The 16,843-nt window shown below is 57.1% G+C and overlaps 1 protein-coding gene across 4 annotated transcripts in view; it reads right to left on the bottom strand.

The window, feature by feature from the left end:
• The window catches only part of RFX1 (regulatory factor X1), a 32,629-nt gene that overhangs the window by 7,481 nt on the left and 8,305 nt on the right, over positions 1–16,843 (bottom strand). Inside the window, exons 3-10 of one of the 4 annotated variants that reach the window (XM_019664173.1) lie at positions 10,310–10,416; positions 10,002–10,085; positions 9,249–9,356; positions 8,085–8,201; positions 6,937–7,032; positions 6,174–6,560; positions 5,325–5,419; positions 1,505–1,874 (exon numbers count right to left, since the gene is read on the bottom strand). In XM_019664173.1, the coding sequence (XP_019519718.1) occupies positions 1,505–1,874; positions 5,325–5,419; positions 6,174–6,560; positions 6,937–7,032; positions 8,085–8,201; positions 9,249–9,356; positions 10,002–10,085; positions 10,310–10,416 (1,364 nt within the window). Of the gene's footprint in view, positions 1–1,504; positions 1,875–5,324; positions 5,420–6,173; positions 6,561–6,936; positions 7,033–8,084; positions 8,202–9,248; positions 9,357–10,001; positions 10,086–10,309; positions 10,420–16,843 lie in introns of all 4 variants that reach the window. The other 3 variants (XM_019664170.1, XM_019664174.1, XM_019664175.1) reach the window with 3 other exon arrangements.

The raw sequence follows: 16,843 nt of genomic DNA on the forward strand, positions 1-16,843 counted from the left end.
CATGCAATATTATACAACATCAGCTTCAGGTGTACAGTACAGTTATCAAGCCTCTACCCCCTCCATGATGCGGTCTCCCTAGCAAGACATGTGACCACCTGACACCCTACAAAATATTTACAACATTATTAATTATATTCCTCGAACTGTCTTTCATGTCCCTGTGGCAATATTGTAGTTACGTATTTATGCTGTCTAACCCCTTCCCCCTCATCCCCACCCCCTCCCAACTAGCAATCATCAGTTGTGTCCCTATATCTCTGAGACTATTTCTGTTTACTTTGCTCGTTCATTCAGTTTTTTAGATTCCACATAGAACATTCTTGAAATAACAATATTATAGAAATGGGGAACAGATTTGTGGTTGCAGGGGGTTAAGGATGCTGGGAGAGAGGAGGGTGGGGTAACTATGATGGGTTCAGGAGGGGCACCTTTGTGGTACTGGAACAGTTCTGCATCTTGACTGTGATCAGAAGCAGACCCCCACACTATACCAATGCTCGCTGCCTGGATGGATACTGTACTACAATTACATCAAATGTAACTAGTGGGGTAACCTGCGGAAAGGGCCCATGGGGATCTCTGTACTATTTTTGCAGCTTCCTGTAAATCTACAATTATATCAAAATAGTTTAAAAAAAGCAACTCAACTCAGTTCCTCAGTGACCTCCCCCCATTTCAAGTGCTTGATAGCCACATGTGGCCAGAGCCTCTGTATTGAACATCACAAAGAGAACATTTCTATCCCCCAAGAACATTCTATCAGACAGCACTGTTCTAGCGCGGTATGTTTGCAAACTGCGGGTGAGGACTCATTAGTGGGTCATGAAATCAGTTAGGTGGGTCACAGCAGCATTCAGAAAAAAATTAGACTAGAAGCCTGGCTGCATGAGTTCATAAGGGAAGTCCTGCCTTCTGGGAAAGCGTCCATCTTGGTTATGTGGTCTACAATGGGTCACCATGCGAGAGGGCAGTAGTCAAAAAGGTGGGGAAGACATCACTCCAGATCCCATGCTCTGAGAGGACAGGGACTACCAGGCCTTGACCCACCCACGATCACAGAGCTGGTGAGGGGCCCAGTTGGGGTTGGGATCCAGGGTTGCCGGAGTGACTATTCCCAGTCGCCTCTGAGCAGAGGTGCAGAACCCAATGCCTTCCAGATGAACAAAGAACCTTGCTCAGGGCAGCTGCCCCTACGGTGGTATCTGCCTCTTCCGCCCCTCAGTATCTCTCTGCTATCATCAGTTATAATCAGAGTACGTGACATTTCTTGGGGTACCACTCTAAGAGCTTCATGCATATTAGCTCAGGCTCAGAGAGGCTGAATAACTTATCTGAGGTCACACAGTGAGGAGTTGATCCCAGGCCATCTTCATCCGAGCACTCTGGTGCCAGGCTACCTAGGCTCCTGTTGACGGTAGCCTGCAACTACTGCCCACCTCCCACCACCTTTGCCCAGGGCTCCCCACCGCCTGCCTCCTCTGGGGCCAGGGTTAGTACTTACAGTGGCTGGTGAGGCACGGGTGGTGTGGGAGTAGGACTGGCTGGCACTGCCCAGCATGTAGCCACCTTGGATCACGTAGGTGCCTGCTCCGCTGCTGCTGCCGCTGCTGCCACCACCACCACCCCCACCGCCACTGCCACTGCCACCACTGCCGCCGCTGCTGCTGTTGCTGGCCCCTCCCCCACTGCTGGTGGGGCTGGCGACAACCTGGCTGCCAGACACGTACATGGACACAGAGCCGCTGCTGGCCACTGCCTGGGAGGTGGCGGGCGTGCTGACCTGGGCAGCAGTGCCCGCAGCCTCATAGTAGCTGGTGCCAGCTGTCTGCGTGTACAGCGGTGTCTCAGGGTAGGGGTAGGTGCTGGAGCGGCTGAGAAAGAAGCAGAGGGAAGCAGTCAGGGACAGGAGTTGGGCAATGAGGGGCATGACCGAGGGGCTCCTGCAGGGGGTGCTCCCAGGATGGAAGCAGGAAGCCAAAGCCCCGTATATTGGACCAGGTACCACCCCCAGTGCTTGATGGGCAAATTTTCATTAAATCCTCAAAGTAGTCGGACATGAGAGTCCCCACCTCATACGTGAGGAAGCCGAGACAGAAAGATTAGGTGACTTGAAACAGGCCACACACTTCAATCAAAAAAAAAAAAAATTATTGAGTGCTTACTGTATGCTGGGCACTGTTCTAGGCACCGCAGGCCCAACAGTGGGTAAGACAGAAAAGACCCCACCTGCGAAGTTAATGTTCTAGTGGGGGGAGCTGAATCAGAAGCCAAAAACAAAGGTAAATCGAGGGCACAGTGGAAGGTGGTACGTGCCCCGGAGGCAAAGGAGGTAGAAAGGGGGTTGCTAGATAAAGAAGAGCTCTACTGCTAACCCCGGTGGCCACACTGAGAGGGCCGATCCAGGGTGACTATCAAGCGCAGATTGATATCAAGCGTTTCCTTTGCATCCAGCAACCCATCTTGCCCTGGAGAGTTCTCCAGCTATCCCAGGACCTGCCTCAGGTGACACAAGCTCAAAGCTGCAAATTGTAGCATGAGAGTAGAAATGACTGGGGATCCATCTTTAGGGGGGCTATTAAGTAAAAGATGATGGAATTCCACACAAGAGTGAGAGGAGGAGAAGAAGAAAGGTCTCATGGTCTTGTCAAAGAACAAGCTCCAGAACATTCCATCAGGTGAACAGAAGAGGAGGGAAGGGTGCAGAAGGTGTGTTGGGAAGAGAGGGGAGACTAAGCCGAATTTCACATCTATGTCCAACATCTGTCTGCCATCGTGGGGGTGAGAAGGGGTGGGTGTGGGCACCTCTCTTGCTGCCTTCTAGACATCATTGGACATACTGGGTTGACGGAAAAGTCATGACACATTTTTGCAATGAAAAACAGAAAAAATACGTCATGACTTTTCTGACAACCCAATAGTTTTGATTTTTGAGCCCTCTCAACGTATTAGTGATTAAAAATAACATTACATTTTACAAATCCAGAAAGGTAGCAAGGCTGGTCCAGGTTGGCCTGGCTCAGAAGGTGCTGTAGGAGCTACCTCCTGAAGGAAAAGGAAGCAGGAGAGGGAGCCTTGCAGGCCTCTGGGGCAGCAAGGAGAGGGAGTGGTGGTGGGGAGAGTGGTGACAGGAGTGGTCACTTGAGGTGAATGGCCCTGCCCTCAGACACCTGGGTGCAGATCTTGATCATTACAGCCCACTGCACATCTGCCACACAAGTGACACAGGAGGCGTATGACCTGTGCTGGCACCAGCAAGTGCCCACCCCCTCCAGCGTTAGCCTAGCCCACTTTTCCACACACCAACACTTGCTCAAAAACATGTTGTTCCATCAGCTATTTGCTGAATGACTCACTGAATGAACGAATGTGTGTGTCTCTGGACATGGCCTGGACAGGGCCAGGGACGGAGGAGAAGGGGCTGTGGCTTTGGCCAGGGCAGGGATCAAGGCCAGCCAAGTGCTGGGAATCCAATAACAATCCACTGTGAGGGAAAGACAGCACACAGAGTGCCCCAAGAGCTTCACATAGCAGAAGAACCTGATGGTAATGATGGACCACGTGGGGTCACACATACTATAACCGCAGAGGGAGAAATTCAAACAGAAGCAAGGGACACACAGGAGAGGCACAGGGAGCCACCCCGGGATCCCAAAGCCTGGGCTCACAGCTCAGCTCTGATTCTAACATCCCAGGGGCCTTTGGGGACCAGTCTCCTCTCTGCAATGCCCTCTGTGGTCCCTGCCAGCTCTGGTTAAATGCATGGCTAAGAGACTGGCAGCACTGGAAATACATCGACAGAACTGTGAGGTAGCTGGACGCCGTGGACCATGACTCAGGTACCAAGACCATGTCCCTCAGGGTAGCCACACCATCATGACCCAGAGGCCAAGTGAGCACGGTCCATGAGCTAATCTGCCCCCAGTGTCATAGCCACAGGGACAAATGGCAGGGATGTAAAAAAAAAAGAAAAATCAGACCAATGCAAAGAAAACCAAATAAAACTTCTAAAAACTGAAGCAACAGGGCCAGTTGAGTGGCTCAGCTGGTTGAGAGCACAAGCTCTGGGCAGCAGAGTCGCCGGTTCGATTCCCACATGGGCCAGTGAGCTGCGCCCGAGCTGAGCTGCCACTGACCTGCCAACGGTGGCAGGGTGGCTCAGCTGGTGAGAGCATGTGCTCCTAACAACAAGATTGCCAGTTCGACTCCTGCATGGGATGGTGGGCTACGCCCACCCACAGTTAAGATTGAACACCGCACCTTGAGCTGGGCTGCCCTGAGCTGCCGACAGGTGGCCGGATTACTCAGTGGTTAGAGCGTGCACTCTTAGTGGCAAGGTATCCGGTTCGACTCCCACATGGGATGGTGGGCTACGCCCACCTGCAACTAAGATTGAGCACAGCACGTTGAGCTGAGTGGCTGCGAGCTGCCGATGCGCGGCTGGATGGCAACTGGACTTGGAGCTGAGCTAAGCTGTGCCCTCCACAACCAAGACTGAAAGACAACTTGGCTGTTCCCCTTCCCCAATTCCCCAATAAAATCTTTTAAAAAATCAAACAAAACTGAAGCAACAATAACTACAGTTCTAGAATTATTACTATGGGGGATAGGGAAAGGAAGGTGGCATGTGGAGGAGCCAGAGCTGGGGCTAGGGCAGGCCTGAGGCATGGCATTTGCCTGATATGACATTTGTTAATGCTGTGTCATGCACAGTACCCGGAGTGGAAGTCACCTACGTGCTACCCAGGTAAAGTCCAGCTACATCATTCATGCCACATCTGCATAGTGGAGTATTACGCAGCAGTGAAGCAGGGTGACCAGGACGCATATGCACAAATAAGGGATGAGTTTCGAGATACACAATTGGGGGAAGAAATTAGACACAGAATGCGCTGTCTCTATTTCTGAACAAAAAAAGGGGGTAGCTTCTGTTCTCAGAGTATCTCTAAAGGGGGTCACAGTGTACCCTCTGGGACAGGGTGGAGAGTCAGAAGTGAAGGCCATTTCTTTTTTACTGTTTAACATTCCCTGTTACTTAGGAATTTTTATCTTATAAATTTATTTATTTATTTATGCTAAAATCCAGGCCTATCTGACTCCAAAGCCCTAGGCTATGCTGGGATCTCTTTCCCAACCTACAAGGTCCTCTCTGCTTCACCTCTGCATGGCTGGCTGCCCTTGGGGAGCACCTAGCACCTGTCACTGAGGCCTTGAAGGCTGGCTGGTCTGCGGAGGGCTGGGACTGGGGCCTCTAGTCCTGGGGGGTCCTGAGCAGACCTGTGGCCCTCCTCCTATCGTCTCCCCCAGCCTTTCCCCCGACTCACATGGCGCTGGCCGTGTAGCTGGCATCGCCGCCCTCCACATACTGCACTTGGCTGGAGTACACATGTGGAACAGGCACCTGCTGGAGCTGCTGCACCTGGCGTGGGAGGAAGGGCACGCAGAGGTTCAGAGGTGGGCCCACTCTTCTGCCTCTGACTCTAAAGGGCTGGCAGCAGACACCCAGCCTCGCCAAGACACATGGCTGTAGGCTGGAAGGCTGCACTTCTGGGCTCTCTGAACACACCATGAACCAGGCCAGGGGTCAGAGGCCCAGGGCCTGTGGCCTTGGCCAGGCTGGGGATTAAGCAGAACTGTGTCAGAAGCCAGGGCTCTGCTTGGGCTGGGGACAAGGGTGGGGCCTGAAGTGTGGCAGGAAGAAGGTCCCCAGACAGGGTCCTACTGTGGGTGTGAAAGTTGGACCCTAGGGGCAGAGCCAAGCACTGGGAGACAAGGCTGTCACTAAAGCCAGAGCCTGGAACTACAAACAGGGACTCAGGGGTGGAGTCTGCATCAGGGACGGAACCCGTCTGCAGGAGCGGGGCCTGGAAACCCTACACAGGATCTAGGGGCGGAGCCAGGGGCCTGGGATGGGGCCCGGTTTGTGGGACAGAACCTGGAACTACCCACAGGGCATTAGGGGCGGGGCCTACATTTCCCATCCCCACCCCCACCCTGATCTGTAGGGGCGGAGCCTGGGATCCGAAACCGCTTGTGGTGGGGTCAGAGGCGGGTCCCCAGACTGGCAGGGCGGAGGTGGGGTCTCCAGGGCCTGTGGGGACGGGAGCGGGCCGGGGCCAGCGGATCCCGCCCCCGCCCGCCCCTTGCCCCCCGCCCGTGCATCCGCCACCTACTTTGAGGGCCGTGGCGGCCGTGCCGAACACTAGCACCTGGGGAACTCTCTGGATCCTGACCCTCTGGTCGGGGCTGGCTCGGGCCGGGAGCCCGGGCAGTGGCTCGAGGACCACTTTCTGCTGTGGCAGGAGCAGGTGCGGGGGCAGCACGCCCACCAGCTCCACCCACTGCTCCGTGCCGGGTTCGTAATGGGACGGCTGCGGCTTGGGGCTGCCTAGCTGCGGGACCTCGCCGCGGCATGCGGGCGGGAGCGGAGGCAGCTCCGGGGCCAGCGCGCCTGGCCCGGGCCCGGGCGTGGGCGGCCGGGGCGGCGGCGGCTCCGGCGGCGGCGCGGGCCGGGGCTCTTGCTGCTCTGCCTTCCTAGCGGGAAACTGACTGCCTGAGCTCTGGAGGACAAACAGAGATACTGGGGGGTCACCGGGGGCGGCCACGGGCGGGGCTCCAGGCCTCCACCTCCCACCAGGCTGCTGAGCTCACACAGCAACCCGACCAGAAGCTCCCCGCCCCGTGTCTCAGGAAGAGGAGACTCCAAATCTCTCTCTTAGCAAAACCTGGGCCCTGAACTGCCAGGTGCTGGAGAAAGGGAGGCCCACAGCCAAAGGTGGAGCCCGGTGCAGGGCTGGGCCCTTGAGCACCCCAGGGGGTGGATCCATTCCCTCCCTGTGGCCTGAGGGGCCTGCCTCCCTCCCCAACCCAGGCCGGACCCAGTCCCAGTTTGCCCAGAGTTAGGTGGGCCCAGAGGTAGGTGGGGGAGACACGCACCTCTTGAGCAACGTGGACTGGCTGGAGCCCCTGCACCGTGAGCTGCTGCACAGGGCTGGCCTTGGGTGCCGGTGGAGTGGCCTGGACCACGGACCTCTGGGAAGGGGAAAGGGAATCAGACCATGGTAACTATGGCAGCAAACACATCCCTAAGCACCCATCCCCTATCCACATGCACTCATGTAAGCCTGGGAGTAGCCTGTGAGAGAGTCCACCTCCAGTTTTTCGATGCCGGCCCTCACCAGGTGCTTTCCAGGTTCATTACCTTGTTGACTCTGGGTGCCCAGTTACTGGTGTAGAACCCAGGCTCAGCAAAGCAAGGCTGAGGGGAAGTGACACAACTGAGAGTTGAATTGGGGACTGACTGAGGGAGTCCCTGCTCTCCACTGGTACTCCCTACAGATTTATCCCGCACCCCTATGACCACAAGCCCAACTATCCTCACTTCCATGCTATGGTGGGGATTCGGGTATCACCCTCAGGGCACACAGTGAGGGACAAAGGATGGGGCGCAGTACTGAGGAGTGGAATACAGACTCCAACCCAAGTCAAGAGGTTCAGAGGGGCTGTGGTACCAGGCAGGAGACTGCGAATTTTTTAGAATGTGGTATCTGCTTTCCCCCAGGAAGAGGATCTATATCTTTCATCTGGTTTTCTGAGGGGTTGGGAACCTCCCAACTTCAGTGGTAACAACCAGATGGCAGACAACCTTCGCCTCTTAACCTGCTCTGGCTGCCACGGCTGGTGGCTCAGAGTGCTGCCTCCTCCAGAAGGCTAGGGTCTCTCCCTGAGCCCCTTAGGGGTGAGTCAGGACTTGGCCCTGGGCTTCCTCCAGGCAAATGGGCCCAAAGAGGCCAAGGCTGTTTCTTGAAGCTGTTCAGTGGAACCTCCCACAGGACCACATTTCATCCTCACAGCAGCCTCAGCCACCCTGCCCCCAGGCCCCAGGGCAGAAGCCATTATTTAGATGAGGATGCTGGGTCTGGAGAGAGGCAGAAGTGCTTGCCAAAAGGCCCAGGTGGCAAGACCCCCATCTGCCCGCTCTTACAGGCCTTCCCCACCGTAGCTCCCATGGACAGCCTAGGAGGCTGCAGAGGCCGCCTGGCCAGGACCCTTCACCCCAGCTGCTGCCCGCCTTGGCTTGGCACCTCTTGGGTGACGGGGACACTCTGCTGGACGCCATGGACCTGCAGCTGCTGCGGCACTGTGCCTGTGGGGGCCCCAGCTGTCTTGCTGGAGCTGCTGTTGGCCTGCACCGGCGATCGCTACAAGGAAAGACAGGGAGCGTTGTCGGAGGCACCTGAGCCCCGACAAAACCCTTCTCAGGAGGAAGGCTGTCCCCAAGAGCTGCTGGGGAAGGCGGCAACCCATGGGGGTATATACCAACCACCTAGGCTATTAACTAGCTGCATCCTGTGCATCCAAATGCCTAGTCCTGGCCACAGGCTCTGGTCACCCTCAGGCAAGGTCAGGGGTTCAGCCCAGAGGTGCTGGTGAGGGGGAGCCATCTTCCCCAGTGAGGATGGCCAGACTCCAGTGTTAGTTCAGGGGCTACCTACTATCTCCATAACTGGAAGGGCTGTAGCCCTGAGGTGAGGAAGGGTAGGTAAGGGATTCCCTAATTTCCAGATGTGCTGAGGCACAGACAGCAATGGACATGCCCACAGCCACACAGCTATGAGTGGTGGCACTAGGCATTGCTCCCAGGCAGGATGCCCCCAGGCAGAGCCCCTATGAGCTCTGGGCCATGCTGGTATTATTAGCTATTTTACACATAGAAAACTCAAGGCGCAGAAGGCATCGAGGACCTGCCCACAGTCCCTCAGGAATAAATGGCTGAGCTGGGGGGTCTGACCCCAAGTTCCTAATGCAAACATCCATGCTCCCAGCCACCCACGCACGGCCTGCTTGCCTCCAACACTCTCAAAGGTGTTTTGGGGGTCCCCAGATTCCACCCTGTGGAGGAGCCTCTACCCACCCTGCAGAGGGAAGAGGGGTCCACTTTGTGTCCCGGGAGGCACTCCTGAGCTTGAGCTGCAAGGCCCATCTCAGCCCAGAGGGGACGGGGTGGCGTGGCGGGGGAGCTGCTCCTCCTCCCGGAGACAGCAGGGCCAGGAATCGGGCGGCTAAGCCACCCTGTCCAGGATCAATAAGGGTGTAAGGCTGGGAATGGAGAGGGCTGGAGGATTCTGGAAGAACAGTTAGGCTTTGGGGGTATGGGGGCCATGGCAGGGAGCCCCAAGCATACTATGGGAGTACATGGCCAACTCGAGAGGGGAACAGGGAGGGCGGCTGATAGGGCCACCACCTACCTCAGGGGGTGAGTGCACCTGCTGGGTGCCATGCACGGTCAGGGAGACCTGGCTGCCCTTGCCACCTGGGGCTGTGCTCTGCACCACCAGTCGTTGCGCAGGGAGAGCCTGGAGCCGGGAGGGAGAAGGACCACAGTTCACTGATGACAGGTGGTATAGTGTTAATGAGCACTAACGAGCATCTGTGCTGAGCCAGGAGCCATCCTAGTGTTGCATGCCTATGAGCTCACAGATCTGCCTCAACAGCCCCGATGCAGCACTGTCGTTACCCCCACTTAACAGAAGGTGACAGTGAGGCTCAGGGCAGCCAACGTGCTTGCCTGAGGTCCTGGAGTCCGTAAGCGGCAGAGCCAGGGTTTGTGTCCAGGGAGCCTCACCCTTGAACCTGACGGGACTTTGTCCTGATCTGTGCTGAGCCCAGCACCCCACCTGCAGCCTCCTGGGGGATAGAGTACTTGTAATCCCTGTGTTGGCTATGGGCTCTCAGCACCTAATCGGCCTTGGGTTCTCTACCTGGCGACACCAGGCTGGACCTGCAAGCCACTTTCCTTACTGCCTAGCCTTAATTGTCTCTGTTAAGTCTCCTCTTTCCCCATGGACGCAGTCTCACCTGCTGGAGGCAGTGGGTGGGGCAGCCCCTGGATGGGGCCTGTGTCCTGGATGCTGGTGAGGGAAGATCCCTGAAGGCTATAGGGGGTTGGCTCTCTACCCTAGGGAGCCTGTGAGGGCCGAGGCCAGGAGTGGCAGCCTTACCTGTTGGGGCACGGGGATGCTGGTGAGCTGGAGGGGTGACACATGGCCCGGCTTGGCCTGCACGCTCGTCTGGACCAGCAGTCGCTGCAGGGGCAGGGAGGAAGGACCTGAACCATGCTGGTTTCCCCCAGAGACCCGGCCGGGTGGGTGAAGGGGCAACTGAAGTGAACATCTTGGTAAGGACAGGTGAGCAGATGGCTCTGGCAGTGGGGTAAGGAGGGGAGGCCAGGTACCCACAGCCACAGCTCCCACTGCCCCCTTGCAGGCCCTCCCCACCTGCCCTGGGGGTGGGGGGATATGTGTCCTACCTGCTGAGTGCCTTGCACCTGCTGAACCACCTGAGTGGGGACTCCAGTCTGGCTGGCTGTGGAGCCCGGACTGGCCTCCGACACAGTCTCACTGGCCCGCATGGCACCTTCTGGGAGAAGGGGTCACGGGGTCAACCTTGCCTCTGCCCCCGCCCCCACCCTGAGCCCATCAGGAGGGAATGAGGAAGTCTGAAGCCAACCCCTGAGGGGGCCAGGCCTACCACTGCCCACTGGGGTGGGGTGAGAGCCAGGAGGACCCTTAACATCCAGAAGCAGCTCCACCCCACCCCTGCCCTTCTCATTCCAAAGCCAGACCAAAAGGGGTGATTGGGGAGCCATGATGCAGTGAAGGCTCGGAGTGCCGGACCCTCTTTTTCTAACAGACAGGACTTGTGGACAGGCAGTGACTGGCCCTTACCCTGGGGTCCCAGCAGCCCTGAAGGACAAAGGCACTGGGGCCACCTTCCCCAGGATGACCCCTGGCTTCCCAGGAATTGAAGCTGGTCAGAGGAGTGGCCTCGGAAGGCCTCACTGGCTGGTGACTGAGCCCACCCTCTCCACTGTCCTAGCCTCTCTGTCTAGGTGGTGTGGGTAGATACTCACGCTGAAGGGCAGCTGAGAAGAGGCAATCATAGAACATGGTGCCCACATCACCTGCCCCTCCCCCCACCCAGCATCCAGTGGCGCCTGCCTGGTGCTCCTGACTCCTGGCCCACCTTTTCGGGAGCGGCAGGGTGCGAGGGCGGTTTTATACCCACAACCTTGAGGAGCTAATCCCCTGGGGTGGATGCAGAGCTCCCAGCTGCCCTCTTGAAATAAACATTCCCCTCCCAGCAGGAGCAGCCTGAACAGGGCCTTCTCGGGGCTGTAATATGGGGTCAGGAGAGAGGTTGGTACTCAGAGATGCTATTGGGTGGGCGAAGATGGAGTTTCACACACATCTCACTGAGTGATTAATAGGAGCTGGGCAGTCGGGGTGGAAAAGGTAGTGTCCCTGAGAGATGCTGGCCAGGAGACCCTCACCCCAGCCAAGACAATGTCCATCCTGTCCACTCATGTGGCTTGGTGTGCTCCCAGCAGTTCCAGAGGCTGGGGTGGGGTTGGAGGCACACATGTGCCTGCCCTCCCTCCAACATTTTGCCACAAGGAGCCTGGGTCCCAGCCCCACTTCCTGGGGCTCCTGGTAAGAATCAGGGGGGGGGGGGAACAAGGAGGGCTAGGATTAACTATAGTGCTTCCAGTGTCCCAGGAGCTGTAGTAGGGTCTTTTTGGGCAGCTAAAGATGGATAAAACTTTTATTACCTGCCCCCACCCGCCCCCCACCCTGATAAGACAACAGAGACAGGAGAAAGGAAGTGACTTGCCCAAGGTCACCCAGCTGGGAACAGGCAGGCCAGGACACAGGCCCATGTCTGTGCCCACATGAACCTTACACCATGCGTGGAACCCAGAGTCTCAGGTTATGCTTGGGCTAAAGCCCCAAGGGCAGTGGTGTGCAGACTCGGGTATGTGGGTACAGGAGGACAGACTCCGACACAGACTCAGACATGTGGGTACAGGGGCCTATTGGGACACCACAAGGTCCAGAATATCCCAGGGTGGGGCTCAGTCTCCAAGGGAAGCCTCCCATGGTCCACATGTGGGGCAGGCATTAGGATGACACCATGCCTACTCGACCAACTGCCTCTGCAGCCAGCTCCAGGAGGCAGGGATTCCTGTTTTGCTAGAAATTTCCCTTGCATCCATTGAGGCTTCCCTGAGCTGTGAGGGAGGAGGCCCCTCACTGAGACGGCCTCCTGGAAGAAACCTGAGAAAACCCTGAGTCACGTGAGGAACCGGGCACACCTGGGTGTCTGTGGGGCACAAGCAGCCAGACCCAGCCCAACGGATGATGCCCAACCAAGGAGGCCCGTGGGAGGTTTGGCCTGGTGCAGGATAGGCAGTAAGTGTGTGTGTGTGTGTGGTGGTGGTGGTGGGGGGGGGCTGGCCCCAGATTCCTCCTAGGCTCCGGGGGCTCTGATGAAAACACCAAGGCTGATCTTTGAGCAGGACCCTCAGCAGTTGGAGGCCTGGGGACCTGCTGAGATCAGACATCTGCCCAGGATGAGAAAGCCTGGAAAGCAGTCTTGCCTGTTTCCTGCCTCTGTGGTGGCCCCCAAGGCTGGGACCCCCATGTTTACCAGGTCAGGAGGGCAGGCCAGGCTGCACAGAGGATGAGCAGGTGAGATTCCAGTCTATTCCTCGGATGGTTTCCTGTGTGCCTCCTGTGTCTTGCCCAAGCTGTGTGTGTGTGTGTGTGTGTGTGTGTGTGTGTGTGTGTGTGTGTGTGTTGGGGGGAGAGGGGCAGGGGGGACATGGAGTCTGAGAGAGCCTGCATCTGTCTGCCTGCCATTTCCACTCTGGGCATGTGCATGAGAGATCAGGGAGGGCCCCACTGTCTCGTCTCTAGTCAGGAAGTGGCAGCTGATTTCCTGTCCCTCAATCTAATGAGCCTCTCTTCCTCCCTGGGCCCCATACTTCCCCTTCAAGACCTATTCATGCCTCAAGCTACTTGGGGAGGCTAAGAGAGGCCTGTTCCCCACAGGCAACAAATGGGGCAGTCTGGCCCTCTCCCTCCTGGTCCTTTGCTCCCTGGGAGACTTCAGTCAGGGGCTCTTGGTGGGGGGGGGGCTCTGGGTCCCTGCTTCTCCCAGGGTACTGGGTCCCTTATCTGTACTGACCTTGGTTTCACCATCTGTAGTGAAACCCTAGCCCCCCACACCCTTCACGTCACTTTCCTGGGCACAAGTCCTTTGGACTCCCAAGGACTCCAAGGGAGAAGCAGGGAAGAGAGGCTACACACAGTCCCTCCTTCAGCCCAGCCCCATCCCTGGTGGGCAGGCTTGGTTTCACTGTCCTGGGATGCTGCCAGGGCCCACAGCACCCTCCTTCTGCCTCGAGTTTCCAGTGACGAGCCTGACGGCCTCTGAATATGGGATTCCTGGATCTAGAGGATTGTTTCTGAGCAGGGAAACTTGAGCTGCTTTTCCATCACCTCCAAAGTCTCCTTAGGGCAGAGCCTGCAAGGACCACGCTGGATGACCTGCCTTCTGTTGCTGCTCCCAGCTGGCTGCCAGCCTGGGCTCCAGGTCCGGATCCAGGCCCCTCCCCGTCCCCTCCCTTCGACTCCCTGGGTCCCTGGTCAGCTCAGATTGCTTCTGGCCCTGGAGGAGCCCCAGGCGCCTTGCTGCAGCCTTCACTGGTGTCACACTCCCCCTACCCCTCCCACCGTGGGACTGGCTCACATGGCCCAAAGGCTACCAGATGCAAAGGGACAATAACCTGGGAGAAGGTCATGGAGGAACCCTAGGAAATCACTGCAAGGGGATGGGGGAGGGGTCAACACAGCAATAACAGGTCACCAGCCAACCTCCCCTTCCTCAAAACAGATCGAGGAAGCATCGTCCAGTCACCCTTCCAGAGACAGGCTCACTTCCACTAGAGCCAGGAGCAGCAGGAAAATGAAATCGCCTAGCACGGGACCACTGTGAAAGATGATTAAGCCACTGCCTGACCAAAGAAGGGATTCCGAGAATCATCTCAATAGCCCCAAGTGTCCTGTAGCATGGTGAGAGGACTCGGGTGGGGGGATGAAAGCCACTTTCCTGGGGCCCACAGCTAGTGAGAGTCCTGCCCAGGTCTCTCTGACCCAAAGACCTCTCCTGGCCTTGACCTCTGAGCATGGGACCTCCCGGGGGAGCGCCAAAAGGAGCTGGAGAAGCTGAGGGGAAGACAAGAGGCGGGCTGGGATGTGGGGAGTGCTGGGGCCTAGAGCTGTGTGCCCATTCCAGACCCTTGCTCTAGCAACCCTGGGCCAGAAGGCAGCTAAAGCCAGCATCCAGGAGGTCCAGGGCCAATCAATGTCTTGGAGGCTGAGCAAAACCCTCCAGTGGAGCCAGGCAAGGCCACCCAGGGGCTGACAGGTTGTGAGGGCTGCGCTGGGTCAGGCCAGAACTCATGTGGGCGTTCACTAGTCATTCCACAAAGACTCAGTGGACAGAACGCTGCCCTCATGGATATGGAGGTGGACATCATTATCACCATCACTTCGGTTGGTGATGAATGTTAAGAAGGAAAATAAATCAAAGTAAGGAGACAGGGCGTGAGAGTGGGGGTAAAGAGGTATGGGCATCAGAGAGGTGGCATCTGAGCAGAGACTACAAGAACACAAGGAATGAGCCACCAGAAGGTCTAGGATGGGAGTACTCTAGGCAGAAGACACTGAAGAGTGCAAAAGCTCAGAGGCTGGATTGAGTCTGGGGGTGTTGCAGAGCCACAGGAAGGCCAGTGGGGCTGGAGCAGGGGTGCAAGGGGACTGTGGGACCAGGTAGGGCCAGGCAGCCAGCAGGCCTCACAGGCCAGAGTTGGAAGGCTGTGTGTTCATCAGCAAGGGTACAACAAGTGTGGAGCTTTTAAAACCCTTTCCTGTGGGAAGGGACACAGGGGGCAAGATCTCTTAGGGCCCAGAAAGCCCATGCCAGGGTTTCTCAGAGTGACCCAGGGCTACCTGCCTCAGAATCATCTGGGTTGAGCTGGGATGTGAGAGCCTAATCGACAGTTGTCAACAGGCTCCCTCTAGCTGTGAAGGGTGAGGGCGGAGGCTGGACCAGGGTGAGGGCCATGGAGGTGGGAGAGATGGCGGATTCTGGCTGGATTTAGGAGGTGAAGCCAAGAGACCTTGCTTGCTCGAGGATGGGTAAAACAGGAATCAAGGCTGACCGAGGGCTGAGGGTGGTATTAATGAGGACAAGAAGGCCTCAAAAGAGAGTGGATTTGAATTGGGAGAAATCCAGAGGTTCATTTGGCAATGGTAGCTTGAGAGACCTGTTCGACCAAGTGGATGGACACAGGAGGCTGGACACAGGATCCTGGGGTCCAGGGCCACAGCCCAGGGCACAGACCTTAATGTGGGTACTGTCAGTATAGAGGTGACATCGAAAGCAGAGACACTGGACTAGGCCACCATGAAGGGTAAGTCATTGAAGTGGAGAGGAGGCCTCAGGCCTGACGAGGTCATTGCTGATGAGGCCAGGGAGATAAGGACACAGCATCAAAGGGGACGGAGAAAGGGTGGCAGGGAGGTGGGCGGAGATTAGGATAGGAGGGCATCTCTGGGAGGATGGTAACTCCAACTGGGACACTGGGGAAGAAAGGTATAGGTGACTGAGAAGAGAACTTGGGGTGAGGAAGGGAGGATGAATCATTCGAGGAATTCTGACTTAAAGGGAAGAGAAGACACTGGTGGTAACTGGAGTGGGTGCAGGACCGGCTGGGTCCTGGTTAAAATGGAGCTGTTTCATCTTTGTGGGTAGGTGGGAAAGAATGTAAGATAGGGATCAAGCGACAAGGCCAGGATGGCAGGAGCAAATCCTGGAGGGGGTGACCTGGGACATGCAGAGCTGGTGGGTACAGATGGACGCCAAGAGCTGGGAGGCTGGCTGGGGGCGAGATGGGGTCCTTCTCATCATGTGATGGTGCCTTGACCCCAGTGAGGTCGGCAGCAAGTTCAGGGGTCAAGAGCACAGAGGGAAAGAGAGGTGATGGAGGTGAGAGGGGAAGTGGGTTTCTCGGAGAGTGAGGGGTATGCTGGTGAGGAAATGTAGCAGGATCACTGGGCAGCGCTGAGAACCTACGGGAGACCTGTGGCCTGGCAGCCCTGGCCATGTCCACAGCCTGGCATCAACCTGGTGTGCTCAGCATGGCTCTCATGTACCATGCCTCCAAACCATCTGTGTGTGAAAGAGTTACTGCTCTGAGGTCCTGCGTGCCCCCACCCATCGGCCCTTCCTGGGAACCCCGACATGACCAGAAGGCACCAGGATGCTGCCCAGAGCCCTGGCTACATCTTTCCTGGTCCTACAGGCCATGTAAACTGCCACAGATATGAGTCTCTGTCATCTATGGTCCTAAACTCAGTCCCCCATGATGCCCTGTGACCCCCCACAACTTTTTTTTCCACTCCGGAAGGACCAGGCCAGCCTCCACTCGGGGTTTCGCCGCATCCTCCCCCCTCCTCAGAGCACATTAAAAACCACTAACAATGCCCAGTCCCAGTCTGAGCTGCACCCTCTCCTCAGGTGAGTGACCGCCTGTCCCAACCCTCTGCCCCTGGTTCCCTCTGCCCAGCCTGTCTCTGTCCTGGAATTGGGGCGTGGGCTAGATGATCTAGGCAGGAACCATGGGTGTCATGATCCAAGCTTCCTGGTCATTTGCTTCATGGCTGTAAGGGGTGGCCACAGTGAGAAACAGGAGACCTTGGCCACATGCTCTTGAACTTGTCCAGCCAAGAGCCCTGCATGGTCCCTAAGTCCTGCCAAAACTGAAACGGGAGGGGAGGGGAGATGATGCCTCCAGGTTCTCCAGCTGATCTCCCTGCAGTGCCTCCCTGAGCACCTCACACGCATCCCCTGAGCACGCGAAGCCATTACGATAATTTTCTGGACGAGGAAATGGAGGCAGGGTAGCCAAGGGGCTGGTGGGCAGCGAGGCCAGGAC

This window comes from Hipposideros armiger, unplaced genomic scaffold, assembly GCF_001890085.2.
Source record: "Hipposideros armiger isolate ML-2016 unplaced genomic scaffold, ASM189008v1 scaffold_417, whole genome shotgun sequence".
Lineage (NCBI taxonomy): Eukaryota > Metazoa > Chordata > Mammalia > Chiroptera > Hipposideridae > Hipposideros > Hipposideros armiger.